The sequence below is a fragment of the Conger conger genome, chromosome 10 (assembly GCF_963514075.1).
Source record: "Conger conger chromosome 10, fConCon1.1, whole genome shotgun sequence".
Classification (NCBI taxonomy): Eukaryota; Metazoa; Chordata; class Actinopteri; order Anguilliformes; family Congridae; genus Conger; species Conger conger.
The window spans coordinates 36,583,890-36,598,978 of NC_083769.1; the positions used below are offsets into that span (position 1 = coordinate 36,583,890).

At 45.3% G+C, this 15,089-nt stretch overlaps 1 protein-coding gene across 1 annotated transcript; it reads right to left on the reverse strand.

Moving 5' to 3' along the window:
• Nucleotides 1-420: 420 nt before the first annotated feature.
• Nucleotides 421-9,304, reverse strand: LOC133139468 (EF-hand and coiled-coil domain-containing protein 1-like). The gene is made up of 8 exons (XM_061259038.1): nt 8,564-9,304; nt 6,962-7,490; nt 3,244-3,368; nt 2,909-3,047; nt 2,436-2,586; nt 1,932-2,060; nt 721-790; nt 421-542 (listed from the first exon to the last, which is right to left on the reverse strand). The coding sequence occupies exons 1-8, from the start codon at nt 9,147-9,149 to the stop codon at nt 421-423; spliced, it is 1,851 nt and encodes a 616-aa protein (XP_061115022.1). The 5' UTR covers nt 9,150-9,304.
• Nucleotides 9,305-15,089: the final 5,785 nt, after the last annotated feature.

Here is a 15,089-nt window from a genome sequence, read left to right on the forward strand (position 1 = left end):
ACACTGATTTAACATTTACACTAATACCACAAAACTGCAGTATATAATCATACGGGAATGTATATATAATATATAAGTGCTGGGGGCAATATTGTAATATAATAACAAACATTGTTAACAAGCCAATCTGGCCTTTTGGCCCCAAAATCACATCAGGGAGAGAAGCACTTTTTACATATTTCTTCCTCTGAGGAAGTCTAAAGCAGGCCCCAGAACAGCAGAGACCATTGTACACACAGTATGTACACAGCCTGTCGCTTGAGGACCACTGCTCAACCCCCCCGCCCCCCCACACACACAATGGGTGTCCACTGTCTTCTGCAGGGAAATTCAGGCAGGATATCTGAGATCTTTAAAGTCCTTGATTCCCCCATCTCTCCAGGTACACACTCCACTCAGGACTGCGGGGGTCAGAGGTCGTCAGCAGGAGATGAGCAGGGGGCTGGTGGCACCGGGCTTTGGCCCTGCCCCCTCCTCCAGGAGCTCACAGGTGAGCAGCTCCTGGCAGAGGGCATCGACCACCTGCAGTCCGTGGGCGGGGCCTAAAGAGTGACAGACAGGCAGGCGGAGAAAGGGACAGATAACATCATCAGTTACACATGGGCCACGCCCCCCTGCATGCTTCCAGCAGCCACCCTGCATCATGCCAGACTAGTTTGGCTTAAAATAAAAATCTTTCAGGATGCATTCCCTGAAAAAAGAAAATTATAGAAGATTTACCATGACCAGCTTTGCTGCAGACGTCTAGAGTGTCCATGAATATGGTTCCCAAAGCTCTACGAGAGATATCCTGGAGAGAGGGAATGAGAGGGAGAGAGAGAAAGGTGAGAAAGAACAGAGCTAGCGCCCTCTAGCTGTGCTCATGCAGATTGCACAAAGGGAAATATCAATGCAATATACACGATACTACATTCAATGGTAAACAGTGGTAAAATATTACATTAACCTTTGTAAACCACCACAGGAACATTCACCCTGCCTAAATTCTATATAATTTACATTACATTAATTTGTAATGTAATATGTAATTTAGGCTTTTATAATCACTCATAAGCTAATGTTTGGCTTCTGTTGGCATGGAAGCGCCTGGGCCCATTTCAACAATGTTTATTACTGCAACGTTATCGTGCCGCCTGTTTACACTGAAAAGAATGTGACTATATCTTAATCTAGCGGATGCCCCCTCACCCAAAGCAAATGACATTACATGTTTTACACACCATGTATTACACAACTGGGTGTTTGGTGAGGCCATAGGTTAAATACTCCCCTTAAATGCCTTAAATGCTCAACCCAATCCACTGTTCTGATTCATAAAAACCCCACTACAACTAATCTTACTTAGTGCTAGTGATGATCCACCCTAATCCCATGTCAGCTTATTCAGGTCATGTTCAAGATTAATGCAGCATTATTGCAACATGTACATAACTTCCTCTACAAAGAAGCAATGTTTGGCTAAGGTTTGGTCCATAATCAGAAAACACTGCACAGAAAAAGGGTGTGCAGTGCAGAGTTTCTAAAGCACATTCATTATGTTTTTCCACATTAGTCATGTACATCTGGGAGAGCGCTTAACCCACTTATTTCTTGAAAGAAAGATGAAATAAAAATTGATTTGTGGATGTGCTCTGCTGTGTGCAGACAGACCCACTCAGGGCTGCTGTAAGACATGGGTGGGTTAGGACGATGGGCTCAAGAAATATTAAAACATAGGGTTTTCTGGGGTGGTGGAGCCCAATTTGAGATCTCATCCAGAGCCCATAACCCCTGGTGGTGCCCCAGGCTCCACTACTTGATTGAAGACCTCTTGTTGCCGCCAGCAGTGTTCAACACAGTGACTGAGCATAACCATCTTTATCCAGGGCATTACCACGGTAACCAGGGTAACTGAGTGATTGACAGGGTGTGTCACCGGGGCGATGCGTCACCTTGGCGCGCAGCTGCAGCAGTAGCGTCAGTGCGTCTGTCAGCTTCTCCTCCAGCAGGGACAGACGGACCCTCTCCGTCTCCACCATCCGCACCTCCATCCTCAGCACCTCCACCTCCTCCTGCCTGGCCTGCAGAGGGGGAGAAGGGGGGAGGGAGGGGGAGGGTGGTAGAGAGAGAGAGAGAGAGAGAGGGGGGAGGGTGGTAGAGAGAGAGAGAGAGGGGGGGGGGGGAGGAGCATATTTAAAGGGTGTCCCTCACATACACAATGCAAATTTCTGAATTAGGGAAACAAACCTTTCACAACTTTCAATTTTGGCCAAGAGCCTCGAACATACTTAACAGCAAGCAAACTTCTATTCACAGTATATTTATGTTTAAATACGACAAAACATAACTTGGAAAAATGAGGGCCTCAAATATAACTATAAAATACATTGCAGTGTAATTTCGGAATTACGGCGTTATGTGTCCGTTATTCTCAGTGAAACACTGGAGTGCCCCACCTTCTCCACGTCACTCTCCTTCTCCTCTGGATGGGCGTGGCTCTGGTGGCCACGCCCCCTGAGCTCCATGGTTGCAGCGATGCCACTGTGCGGGTTGGCATGGAAACAGGTCTGTGAGATCAGCAGGTGACGCGCGGCTGTGTTCTGACACCTGGAGAAGAGGAGAGGAGATTTCAGTTACTGTGCGTGTGTGTATGCATGCAGGTGTGAATGTGAGAGAAACGTTTCACTGACAATATTATGATTAATTCACTCCTCCACTCATTTTCAGTGCTTTTTTTCCTCCCAGTTTGGAATCACCCTCATCCTGCAACGTTGCCCTCAGCCTCCACTGTCGGTTCGAGAGCGTGCACACCAGCAGATGTCTGGCAGATGGTATCTGGGGTGTGTGCCTACTTAACCAGTAAGTGCGGCTTCTACTGGCCTCTCGCCCAATCTGTAAGTGTGTATGTTATGTAGCAGAGTATACCCACCCTTTAGCACAGCAGCGTAGTCTGTTCAGCAACCTCTTCACCTCCACCAGACAGCACTGTCCTTCCTCGCTCCCCCTCTCCTCCTCTTCCTCGTCTGAGGCAGCCCGGCCCTCTACTGCCCTCTGGAGGCCTTCTTCCACTGTGAGGTCAAAGGTAATCGACATTCACTCAGCCAATGATACTCTACACCCCACAAGGCTAGCCAGGCGTGCACACCCTGAACCCTCAACCTAAAAAAAACATTCATTACTGGTAGTTAGGATCCATGTAGCGTGTTTCCTTTATTAATTGATTGTTGCATTGATAGATTGATTGATTGGATGCGTGTGGCTCACCTCCTCTGCTGCAGGACTCATCTCTTCCTGTGGGAGAGTGGCGCAGCAGGATGTGACGGGGTTCAGGGGTCACAGAGGCTGGACCGCCCTGCTCGTCTCTGTTCGCTCTGCAGGTGCACTGGCTCCTGAGGGTTAAAGGTCAAAGGTCAGGGTTCATAAAGAAAAAAAGTAACACATCACTGGCTTAGATGAAATACTTGCATACGCAGCTAACGTCGGGTTAAATTCTTTGTATTAAACCTCCGTCAAGCAGATGCACAACTAAAGTCAAGAAACGTGTGGGAATTAATCCAGTGCTGTAATTTATGAAAATGCACCGTTGTTGAAATATTGAGCATAAGCTTCTTCTGGGAGCAGAAATTGCAGTGTACAGACTTTATTTCCAGTCTTTGCTTTGTGTTTATTCACAAACTCATATGTTATGCCACTGCTGGTTTTCCACCCTCCCTTTACCTGAAAACAGTCTGACAAATCAGTTGCAGTAATTACCTTCTTAACTGAACATTCTAATACTGATGTTACAATCACTACTTGTACCTGAAAGCAATGGAGATCTAGAACACTGACTGAGAATGTTGAAAAGCCACAGCAAAAAACCTGCTCTTCCCAGGGTTAAAAAAACACAGGCTCAACATTGGCCCTGGGTCACTGGCACCCCTGACCGTTTATTTAAACTGGAGAAGAAGCTGGATTGGATGCTTCCTTCACAGTGGGGAGGCCAGATTATCACTTCATTCAATTAGGCAAAATGCTTCGTTAGTGTCTGAGCACTGGTGTCTGTTGTGTGGGAGGTGGCTGTGTGGCGTTTGGTGGATGACTGAAAGGGTAAACAGAGCCAGGAAATCCCCACAGGAGGCCCAGGAATGAGTGCCTGAGAGCAGCTGGGCTGGGAAAGCAAGCTAGGGGATTAGCTAGGCCATGCTGGAGGGGTTTCCATGAATAAACATTTACTTTGAATAAACAAACTCTATTGTGTTTAGGTTATCTCTGCAATCCTTATCATAGCTTGAAGAGTTAGTTAGCATTTAGTATAGTGTGAGCCTCTGTAATTCAATTACTATTAAATGTATCATCACAATCCAATAATTCAGAATTCAGGAATTCAGGAATCAACACTGGAAGTGTTTAAATGGCGCTACTGTCAGTGGGATTTCCTGGTAAAATAAATAAAATGAGTAATGGGGTAAATGTATAGATTTTGAATTACAAGTCAGGCTGGGCCACACTGACACATAGGTCCACACACATAGGTCCACACATTCCAGACAACAGGAGGAGCTGGTGACCCTCCTTCCCCACACACACACATATACACACCCCTCCTTAGGTGAACAGGCTGACCCCCTTTAATCTGAAAGCTCTCAGGACCAAAAAAAAAAAAAGAGAGAGAGTGAGAGAAAGAGAGAGAAAGAGAGCCTCTGAGCATGTCAATGTCAAGTGAAGCTATGCCTGGATAGGGATGAATATGCCATTAAGGACTTCCCACACTCACACAAACACGCGCGCGTATACACACACACAGACACACACACTAACACCACATACTCTCACACACACAAACATGCACACACACACTCTCACACACACGCACGTACACACGTACATGCTCACACAAACACACACAGACACTGACACGCAGGGCTGTTTGTGCACACACAGGTTCTGGTTGCTGTGGGCTGCTGTGGGCTGCTCCCCCAGAGGCGTGACCTCTGACCCGGTTGTACATTAACCTGAACTTCGCCGCCTGGTTAATGACCAGCCCTGATGAAAAACAGCTATCAGCCATGCTCTGCCAATCACAGCAGTCCCACAGAGTATCCCAGCAGCTTCCATTCTTATTCCCTCTCCCCATCTGGGGACTGAATTAGCATTCAGTTGCACAGAAGAGAGGGGAGGGGACGTTAATTAAAAATTAAAATGTGGAAGAAAATGGACTTTCCGGTGACTAAATTCCCCACTGGCCCCCTGCTGGGGTCTTGTGTATGAAACCAAACCCCCCTCCCACTTACCCCCCTTCCATGCCCAATCAGGCATGGGAGGGCCTTTTATTTTTATCTACAGACTGCTGTGGGCCCCCCTCCCCAACCTTGTCCCACCTGCAACTGCTGTATTCACACGGATTTACCTTTATTCTGTCCTCTTTATATAATTTAGGAATCCCCCTTTTTTCACCAGTCAAAATTCCCCCACTTCCTGAGCAGCAGAGGTCAGGGCACTCTTTATCTTTCTTTTTTTTAAATATTTCCACTCTCAGTTTTCATGAAAGCACCCACTAACCGAGCTCCACGCGATTCCACACGGGCCGCTTCACAGGGTTTTACACCCCCCTGGGGGGGGAATTCCGGGGGGAAAGCGGAATTCCACTCATTCAGAAGCGAGCTCTGGGCCAGCGTGCGGCGGGATCGTGTCGTCCTCAGACTGAGGTCCCCGCGGCGGGAGAGCCCTCAGCGAGACGCCACGGCGCTAATCCTCCGCCTTCCTGCTCACAGATACGCCTGAGAGCCGTCACCAGCAGGAAGGAAAAGCACCGTGCACTGTGTGTGTGGGGGGGGGGGCGGGTTGAATACACACGGTGGAATGGGCCTGTCTGACAATGGGACAGGGGACACAATGGGCATTGTGATTTTTGGACACCCCTCTCCCCTGCCACTCTCCCCCCCCCTGTGTGACAGTCACACGGGATAACAGTGTGACTCAGGAAGCCCTGTCCTGAGGCAGGGTCAGTGCTACAGGAAACAGAGCTCCAAACCTGCGCTCTGCAGATACCAATCTCCCTAATAACAAGCCAGAAAGCACAACATTAGCCGTTCCCAGACTGCTCGCTCGCTCTCCAAATCTCAGACCTTCTCTGTCCCTCTGTCTCCCTGTCTCTCTCAATGTCTCTTATTTTGTTTCTCTCAAGTAGAAAATACGGTATTTGCTTGTTTTACTGTACTGTTTGCTTGATAAGTGAAAATTTCTTATACCATAGGAAAACCTTCAAATGTGCAATATTATTGTTATTTTGCAAAAAAAGAAATAGAAGTAAGAATTTACATCTAAATATAAGACTAAAATACCTGTTGAGACTGATATATACAAAATCAAGTTTTTAATGTTTTTGTTTTATATTTCTGATATTTAATCCTTGGTTCACAACATTACATTGTGCTCTAGATCTTCTGTAGCTGATCACCTGAGGGCTTTTAGAGGCTCATAGCTGTAATTTCACAGGAGATCACCAGTCAGAACATCTGGTACCTGATACCTGCGTTTGGAGGGAGGAATCAGAGCAACACAAAGGATTGTGGGCCACGACCTTTCATTTTGTCTCATGGGAAGATTTGACTTCCCCAGCAGGGTTCAAACCAGGGCTTGACCTCTCTTATCATTGGTCAGATTTACACAGCTGGACTTGTCTTATCTGTTATCATTTCTCAGATTTATTCAGTTGGGTTTGTCTTGTCTCTTATCATTGGTCAGATTTATGCAGCTGGGCTAAGCTGTGGGAACCGTGCGGTGATGGTCAGTTTCAACCAGCTGAGCCTAGGGAGTCTCTCATCTGCACTGCAAAACAGTCTTAACAAGCATTTCATCTTAAAATTGATATTTTCTCAAATAGAAAATATTAGCTTGTTTTAAGGTACTGTTTGATTTGACAAGTGAAATTGTCTTGCCCCATTGGCAAATCTTGAAATCGGTCAAAAAAGTAATAATTTGTTTGTTGCAGTGTGGTTACCTGTCCCTCTGTCTGTCAGCCTCCAGCTCTCGAACCCGAGCCTGCAGACCGGGCACCAGCCGGGCCTGATCCTGGATCTCCCTGACGCGGTCCAGACCGCGCGACAGGGCCGACCGCGCCTCCTCCGCCCTCCTCTTCATCTGCCCGTTCTCCCTCTGCAGCCGCAGCCCCGCCTCCTCCAGCCTGCGCCTCTCCTCACTGGCTGCCCTGAGCTCCGCCTCCAGCCTCTTGTTGAACCTCATGGCCTCTTCCAGCTGCCCGTCACGGGACGCCCGGATCAGCTCCAGCTCCCTGAGCAGGTCCCTGGTGCCCCTGGGGAGGCGCGACGCGGTGGTGGGGAGCTCTGCCTCCCGCGCCTCCCTCTCCTCCCTCAGCTCCTCTCCCTCGCCCCCGCCGCACCGCGCCCCTCTCTCCCGCTGCAGCGTCACCTCCAGCGCCAGGCGGCGTGCGTCGCTGGTCTGCAGAGCCGCCCGCAGGTCCTCCACCAGCTCACGCAGGCTCGCGTTCTCCATCTCCACCTGCTGCAGCGCTGCCCCCTGTGGGCTGGAGTCTGCCACTGCAGTTAACCAAAGGGGTTAGGTTAGGGTTAATCAAATCAAATCAAAATACAGCCCTGGTTTTCTTTTCACATGAACAATTAGTGCTACTGATTAGCCAGACTGTCTTTACACCTGACTCCCAGGTAAAGGGAGGGTAGAAAACCTCAGCCTCAAGGTTTGTGATTTGATGATCCCTGGGTTCGGGAATTGCGAATATATCATTACATTTTGGCATTTAGCAGATCCACTTATCCAGTACAAATTACCGAGATTAACTTTTTAAATGAAATCTATTTATACTGCTAGATATTTTATCGAAACGATTCAGGCTGGATCCCATGCTCAAGGGTATGGTGGCAGTGCACCAACTCTGAAAATCAAACACTCAACTTTTGAGTTACAATCTCAGTACCTGTCTACCCTGTCATTCTACACACCTGATTATAGCCAGCTGGGAAATTCTCTGTGAAAGTAATTTTGACAGTTAGTAAGGTATCACTTTCTGGAATAGTGCTCTCTTGGATTACAGCATCATAATGACATTGCTCAAGGGTTTGTAACAATATCCATAGTATTTAATTAATGAGCGAATCTGATCTTGTTTCCACCAAGGCTATCTCTTCACAGGTTAAGGTTTGTGATCAAAAGACATAATTCAGCCTCTGGCTGTCTGACAGCTGATATGAAAATGTCACGTGAAGGACAAGCAATGGAAAATACATACTTTTGGTTTGCAGTGTTTCCAAAATGCGTTTTATGTTGCAACCAAGTACAGTTAACTTATGACAACTCGGGCTATCAGTGACAAACACACTTAAAATCATCAGTGACTGGTTTAGAAAAAGGAAAACATTTATCAAACTACATATTTGAATGTAGGAGGCCACAGTCACTTGGCCGGGGGGTAGCCAATTATACAATTATACAATTTCATTAAGACACATGCAGAATGACATCCCGTTTTACATTAGCGGTCTTTAGATTCACTTAGAAATGTAATGTATTCTTGTTTATTTAACGCGTAATGAATACATACGGTTCTCCTCATCCAACTCTCCGGCGCAGTGGTGGAGATTGTGCATTTTCAGAATCGAAGCAGGTCTGGGTATTTCCCTTCTGTCCGAGAGGGCGTCTTTGGACAGGTTGAAACTGACACACTTTCTCTTCCGTACCCGCGGCCACCGGAGCCTGATCTCGCGCTCGATGTGCTCCGTCTCCTCGGTGACGGGGAGGCGCGCGTTGGGCCCGCCTTTTCGCACCCGGAGGCTGAAGTGCCCGCAGAGCCGCGCGTGAAAATCTTTGAAGTGCAGCTGGCTGGGTAGTCGGGACAAAATCCCCGCAGTTTCGTCCGCGTGTCCCTTCTCGTCCCCACCATCGCCGGAGTTAAGAATCCCCAGGACATGACACAGCAGTCTGAAATCCTGCGCGGTAACGAGATCGCATCCGTTGCGGTATGCCAAATGATGGAATATCTCTTGCAGGTACTGGTCGATGCCTGTTGCGAGGACCACAATCTCGTTTTCCACCCCGGGATCCGGGTCGTAATGGTGGGCTAAAGCACTCTGTAACCACTCGCTCTTGCGAGATGCGCGAATCGGTACCTGAGTACTTGGAGCAACTTCGGGTTTTGAGCTCTGACTGTCCTGCATGATAAGTTTGATGAGTCCTTCCAATTTTTAAGTTCTCATTTCAAGCCGTACACATTCGTAGTGTGCTATCAGCATATAAAACAATGCACATGGATGTCAAAAGTAGTCAAAAGTATTAAATAATTATTCTGGTCCATCAAAGAAATGCAGCGACGTTGATAGCATCCCTCTTGTGCGCGCGATCGGGAGGAGTATGACACTCTTTCCTCGTGGAGCGCTCCTGCACAACCCTACTGAACACAGGAGAGGGCGGGGGTGGAGGGGGAAGTTTTCAATTTACTCCTCATGTCGCTTTCTCACAATTCAGCGCCGCCCACGAAGCAAATCTAGATGAAGGAAATCCCTGAACCGCAAGAATTCGGCGCCTCATGCCATGTTGTCCAACAGGCGACGGATCTTAAACGGCGGTTCAGGTGAGCTAATTTTCAAAGGAATCCTGACAGTTCAAATATTAGCGTAGGGAGTTGCCAGAACTTGCTGTTGAGTCGTGCCACTCCCACTCGTAAGGAAATATTCTCCAGGGTTACAGCGAATGCATTTACACCCCGGTGTCTGGCAAAATAAAAAAAGTTGGGATCTGGTAAATACTTCACCCTATATTTTATGTAACCTCTATTTTGAAACCATAATTGCACGTGTACACACCATAAACGCCATCCTCAGACACTGCAAGTATACAGAAGGGCAATTCAGCGTCAGTTTGCACATTGTAATCTTCTATACTTCATGGGTAAAGCACTGATTAATTCTACAAATGTGCAATTGAGTGGTGTGTAAAAAAGAACACACATCTGTCATCATGTTACAAGGTTACGATAAATTAACAGCTTGAGTTGGCTCTCGAGATGGGCAGGACTGTGGGTAATGGCTTGGCTCTGCCTTGGACTGTTGGATTTTCTTTCCAAAAGTGCTGCAGGATTGGCACAATGGATAATTAGTTACACAAATTATATTTGTAGTCATTCATTGGGGCACACTGTGGTGTAGCTGCCCTTGTTCTGTGGTTCCTCTTGGGTGGGGTGGGGGTGTTGAGTGGCAGCCTATCAGCGTGTTTACCCTGAAAGAAAAGGCTTGTTTTCACAATAAAAGGGTTTCAGCCAAACAGCAGTAAAATAGGGGTGAGTGTGGCAGAGGGAAGGGGGGTAAAAGTGCTGTCGGCCTTTCTCTGTTTTATGGAGTGGAAATAATGGGGTCGGTGGATGAGGGTGTTCAATTTGGTGCCCGCGCCATATGTTTTGCCAGAGGTCTGCGACACAATGGAGCTTCACCGAAAAAAAACGAAACCCCACAAAAAGCTGGAGCAAACAAAAAGGAAAGAGTGAAATTCACTGCCCTGAAGGAACCCGCCTGTCAGCAGCTGCAGAGTCTCTCTGCCTTGCATCCGGCCGTGACCTTTGAACCCTGTCCCTCCTCTGCTGAAGGAGCTGGGGTCAGTGTCACCTGGAGACAAGGAGCAGCCTATGGCTGCTTCACAAAGCTGTGAGTCAGAATGCAGTGTTACCTGGAGACGAGGAGCAGCCTATCGCTGCCTGAGAAAGCCCTGAGTCAAAATGCACTGCATACATGCTATGGCTGAAGTCGGATGCCTTCACTGCAAAAAAAACTATCTTAGCAAGTGTTTTAGTCTTGTAATGAGACTTATTATGAGATTTTCTTTCTCTCAAATAGAACACATTAACTTGCTTTAAGTAACTGTTTGCTTGACAAGTGACATTTTCTTTACTCCATTGCCAAATCTTGAAATAAAAAAATAAATAAAAAAATTTATTGCCAATATTTTTGTCTTTTTTATCAAAAAGATTTTAAGTCTAAATATAAGACTAAAATTCTTGATGAGACTGACTTATGCTTTGGTTTTGCAGTGCATGCTTTGCTATGGCCAAAACTGTATGCCAAAGCATAAAATGCTGTTTAACTAAAGTTTAAGGACACTATCGGTAAAATGTCCTGTGTTCATTCAACTCTAACAGAGTACATATGAGTTCAGTAGGGAACACTGATCAGTCATTTAACACTGAACATTACTGTGTGGGTAAAAGACCAGCAATTTACCTTGGAATATTCATCTCATATCTAGTATCACATTCAAGTTTGAAATCAACTTCACTGCAACCAAAAAATTCTCAATAAAGAATTTTAGTTTTATATTTAAGACTTATATTTAATCTTATACTTAAAACCTTTTTAGCTAAAAAAAAAAAAAAGATTAAAATATTGCTAATGAGGTGAGACAGTTTTACTCATTTCAAGATTTGCCAATGGGATAAGAAACATTAACTTGTCAAGCAAACATTAACTTAGACCAAGCTAATATGAACTAAAAAAAAGTTATATTTTAAGTCTCATTACAAGACCAAACCACTTGTTAAGACAGTTTTTGCAATGTTGGAATCAAAGTGTATTGGAAAAGGTGAGGTTCTGAACTCAAGAGCCAGCCAGCATTTTAAGCCAGCTGCTCCATTCAGAACTGGCTTTGGAAAATGACTGTTCCACTTCCCAAACAATGAGTTTTATTGAGCTGGAAGAGCCTTGTCTAGTCTTGCCCCCTCAAGGGTGTGTATGTGTGATGCCCCTACGCTGTTACTGCATGCCTCAGTCCACTGGCGGGGTTCCCCTGACAGGTAAGATCTTCCCGACAGCGTGGCCGTGATTGCATCTACCTTCACAGCAGCCAGACTAAATAAAACACTGTGCTACGTAAGATAGATAAAGAGATAAAATCATTACAGCCCACGCAAAAAAAAATGCCCCCAGACCTGCCTAGAGGCTTGCAGGTTCTCCGGGTCTATGCATTCCAACCCCCCACCCAATATTCAGACTAAAGTTACGCCCTTGGCGTAAATATCTTCCATTGTTTTAACTTTGAGACGGCTCGGCTCATTTAGTAAGATTACAGTTTAGGTTCCACAGCGCAGAGAACGGGCCTGTGGTGGTGCTGTTAGCGTTAGCGCCGCTCCTGCAGTTAGCGTTAGCACTGCACGCAGGCCTGTTCCAGAGACGAGAGGTGAGGGCTTTAACGCCCTGCATTGTTGCAGGGCCAGTGTTAAGGGCCATCTGGAATGCAGGCAGATGGCACTCTGGGACTTTATGTACATTTTATGTCCTGTTTTTATGGGTTAGGGTTGATGCTGCCGCTCTTGGTCTGGACTGTGCTGGCTGTGCAACCCCCTACCCCACCCCAAACGCCCAAATACCCCCCGCCCAGGATAACTATAAATATCTGCCCCTTCCCCACTCCAGGACAATGGGGGCAGATTTACAAGAGGGGATCTTTATACCCCACCCAGGGGGGGAGTTGTGATCTGTTGCCCTAGGAGCCCCCCAGCAGCTGCCCCTCTGCTAAACCACAGTTCAGCTAAACCACATTATGATCATTGCAGTTGTAAAGTAAGCATATGGCATATGTACTCATACAAACATGAATTTCGCATACAGTCCAGCTATACAGTTGCTGGATGCATACTCAAGCAGTTAAGGCTAAGGATCTTTATCAGGGGTACAAGTGCAATACCCCAATTTATTGATTTGCCTTTATTTTACCAGGAATAATTATATTTGAGATTCCAGTCTCAAGGGAGTTCCTGGCCAAGACAGCAGCACAAAAAGTGTCCCATAAAAACACAACATGACACTCAAAACCATTCCACAATCAAATAAACCTGCAATTTCTGAGTCTAATCATTCTGTTAGTCTGCCACCACATTTATATACAGTAGCCATATGTACCATACTGTTTCCATAGCAATGCAGAAATATAGCCATTGACATTTATCACAGTGGTCATATACTCATATACTCATCACTGCTTTGGTAGTTTGAGATTAGTCCCCCCCCCCCCCCCCCCCCAACTAATCATGATATGGTTGGGATTGGGGATTGTGGTTGTGGGGATTTTTCTCTTAATTTAAGTTTATGTTGAGATGGCTTTGTTTTTAAAATTGCAGTATAAAACAGTGTGTAATTAATCATCATGTGCATTATGAAATTGCCTGCTATTCTGATTATATAATCATGTGAACTGCAACTTGAACTGGTTATATTATCACTGAATAATCCTATGATTTTAAAGACAGCCTTGTGTGACAGGGCTTAGTCTGTTTTTATCCTTTGTTGTAACTTATTATTTTCTGATAGGATATTTATTTATTTATTGACTTGTTTCCTTGCATGCTTGTCAGCAATGATTTCATAATTCACTTGAACGCTCTGTTCATCTTTCCTTCCAGCTGTCCTGACCCTTGGTGTGTGACAGCTTGCTGTGTTTAACCATTTGTGTTTTTAATTTTTATTTTATTATAGAAGTGTAGAACATTCTAATCATACATTTATGATCTCACACCTTAAAAGGGTGATGTGTCCTGTGTTTATCATCGTTTTATTGCTGTTCTTTACTGCTTGTGTCAAGTTACTTCACTGTAAACTGTTGCTCATTTATGATTTCTGAATGCGCTCTGCTTGTAGTTTCCTACACACACATACACACACACACACACACACACACACACACACACACACACACATAATTCTTTCACACACACATCATGGCAAACCCCTACAACCCCTCTCATAAGCTGAAACATGAGAAGGTTGAATGGTGATAGCAGATGGCATGTGAGGGGCACCAGTGACTGTGATGGAATGATGGAATGTGACTGAATGTTTTTTTAAAGCCAGTGAAGTGTGGAAGGTGTATCACACATCGACAGGCAGGACGTGTCCCTCAAACGGGGGTCCAAACCCTCCCCTCATAACTGAATGACAACCGTGTACACTCCTGCAGTCCTCTGTCATGTTTTCCTAAAGCTGTAGTGTATTCCAGCCTCAGATCTTCATTTTGTAATTAGTTCAATTATTTGCTGAATTAGGGCTGTAGGTTTGTACATAATGTAATAAAAAATGAAAACCCTTACATGCTTATATTTTCTTCTCCTATATAGTAATGTTGTATAATGTCAAAATTAAGTATTTATATGTCTTCAGAACTACGTACTGTATATCGAAGCTAAAAGGTTTAAAATTCAGTTTTCACTCCTTCGTTTTAGCAATGTAAATTGGCCCAGGTGTATCCCATTTTCTTGAGAGATCACACTAAATACATTAACAAGCCACCTGCATTCAATTGCATGATTACAGAATGGATATCACCGAAACTGCAAATCAAATCAGTTATGCTGTCATGAAGACCTTGGAACTCGGAGAGGGAGTTGTTAAGAGGCAAAAAGCAAGAGAAGGGGCTAAAAGATTGGTAGGGATTGGTAAACCCTTCCTATATTATCAGGATACATAGTTTCACCAACTGATGTGCATCCCCATTTATTGGAAAAAAATTTGTGCAGTGAAGAGTTGGTGAAATGCCATCTATGCATTCAGGTGAAAATTTACATAGCCTCGTTTTCAAGCCGAATGGGACATTCAGGCTATATCCAGGTAAAACCTTTTGCTCATTGGGAATGGATTGTAAGCTGCAGGGACGCATTGGTGTGAAAGACACTTTAATCAGGGGCAGAAGGTAAACCGATTTAGATGTACATAGATACACTGGTTAATCTGTTAATCTAATTTTTGGTCTCTTGCAGAGGCATTTATTGGGCTATGTGTTCCTTCCAAATATTTCAACAGCTATTAAGGCATTTGTCAAAAGTACTCAATCAGTTTCAACTAAGAATCATGCAGCAATTGCAGAATGTTTCCTTTTTTTATATTAAGGTAAGCAGGCATGAAATAAATGATCCCAGCCTGTTTCCATAGTAACGGTATAAAACACACCCGTGCAACTAGTTGGTTCCTGTCGAAATGTATGACATCAGGTCTGAAGCACAGCTAATTAATGAAAAAATGCCACATTAAGCGGTCCACCCATTTGACACACACACTTCTCTTTATTCTGTAATATTCATAACGGCGCATCACAGGTCTGGGCATGGGCTCAGATTAATAATA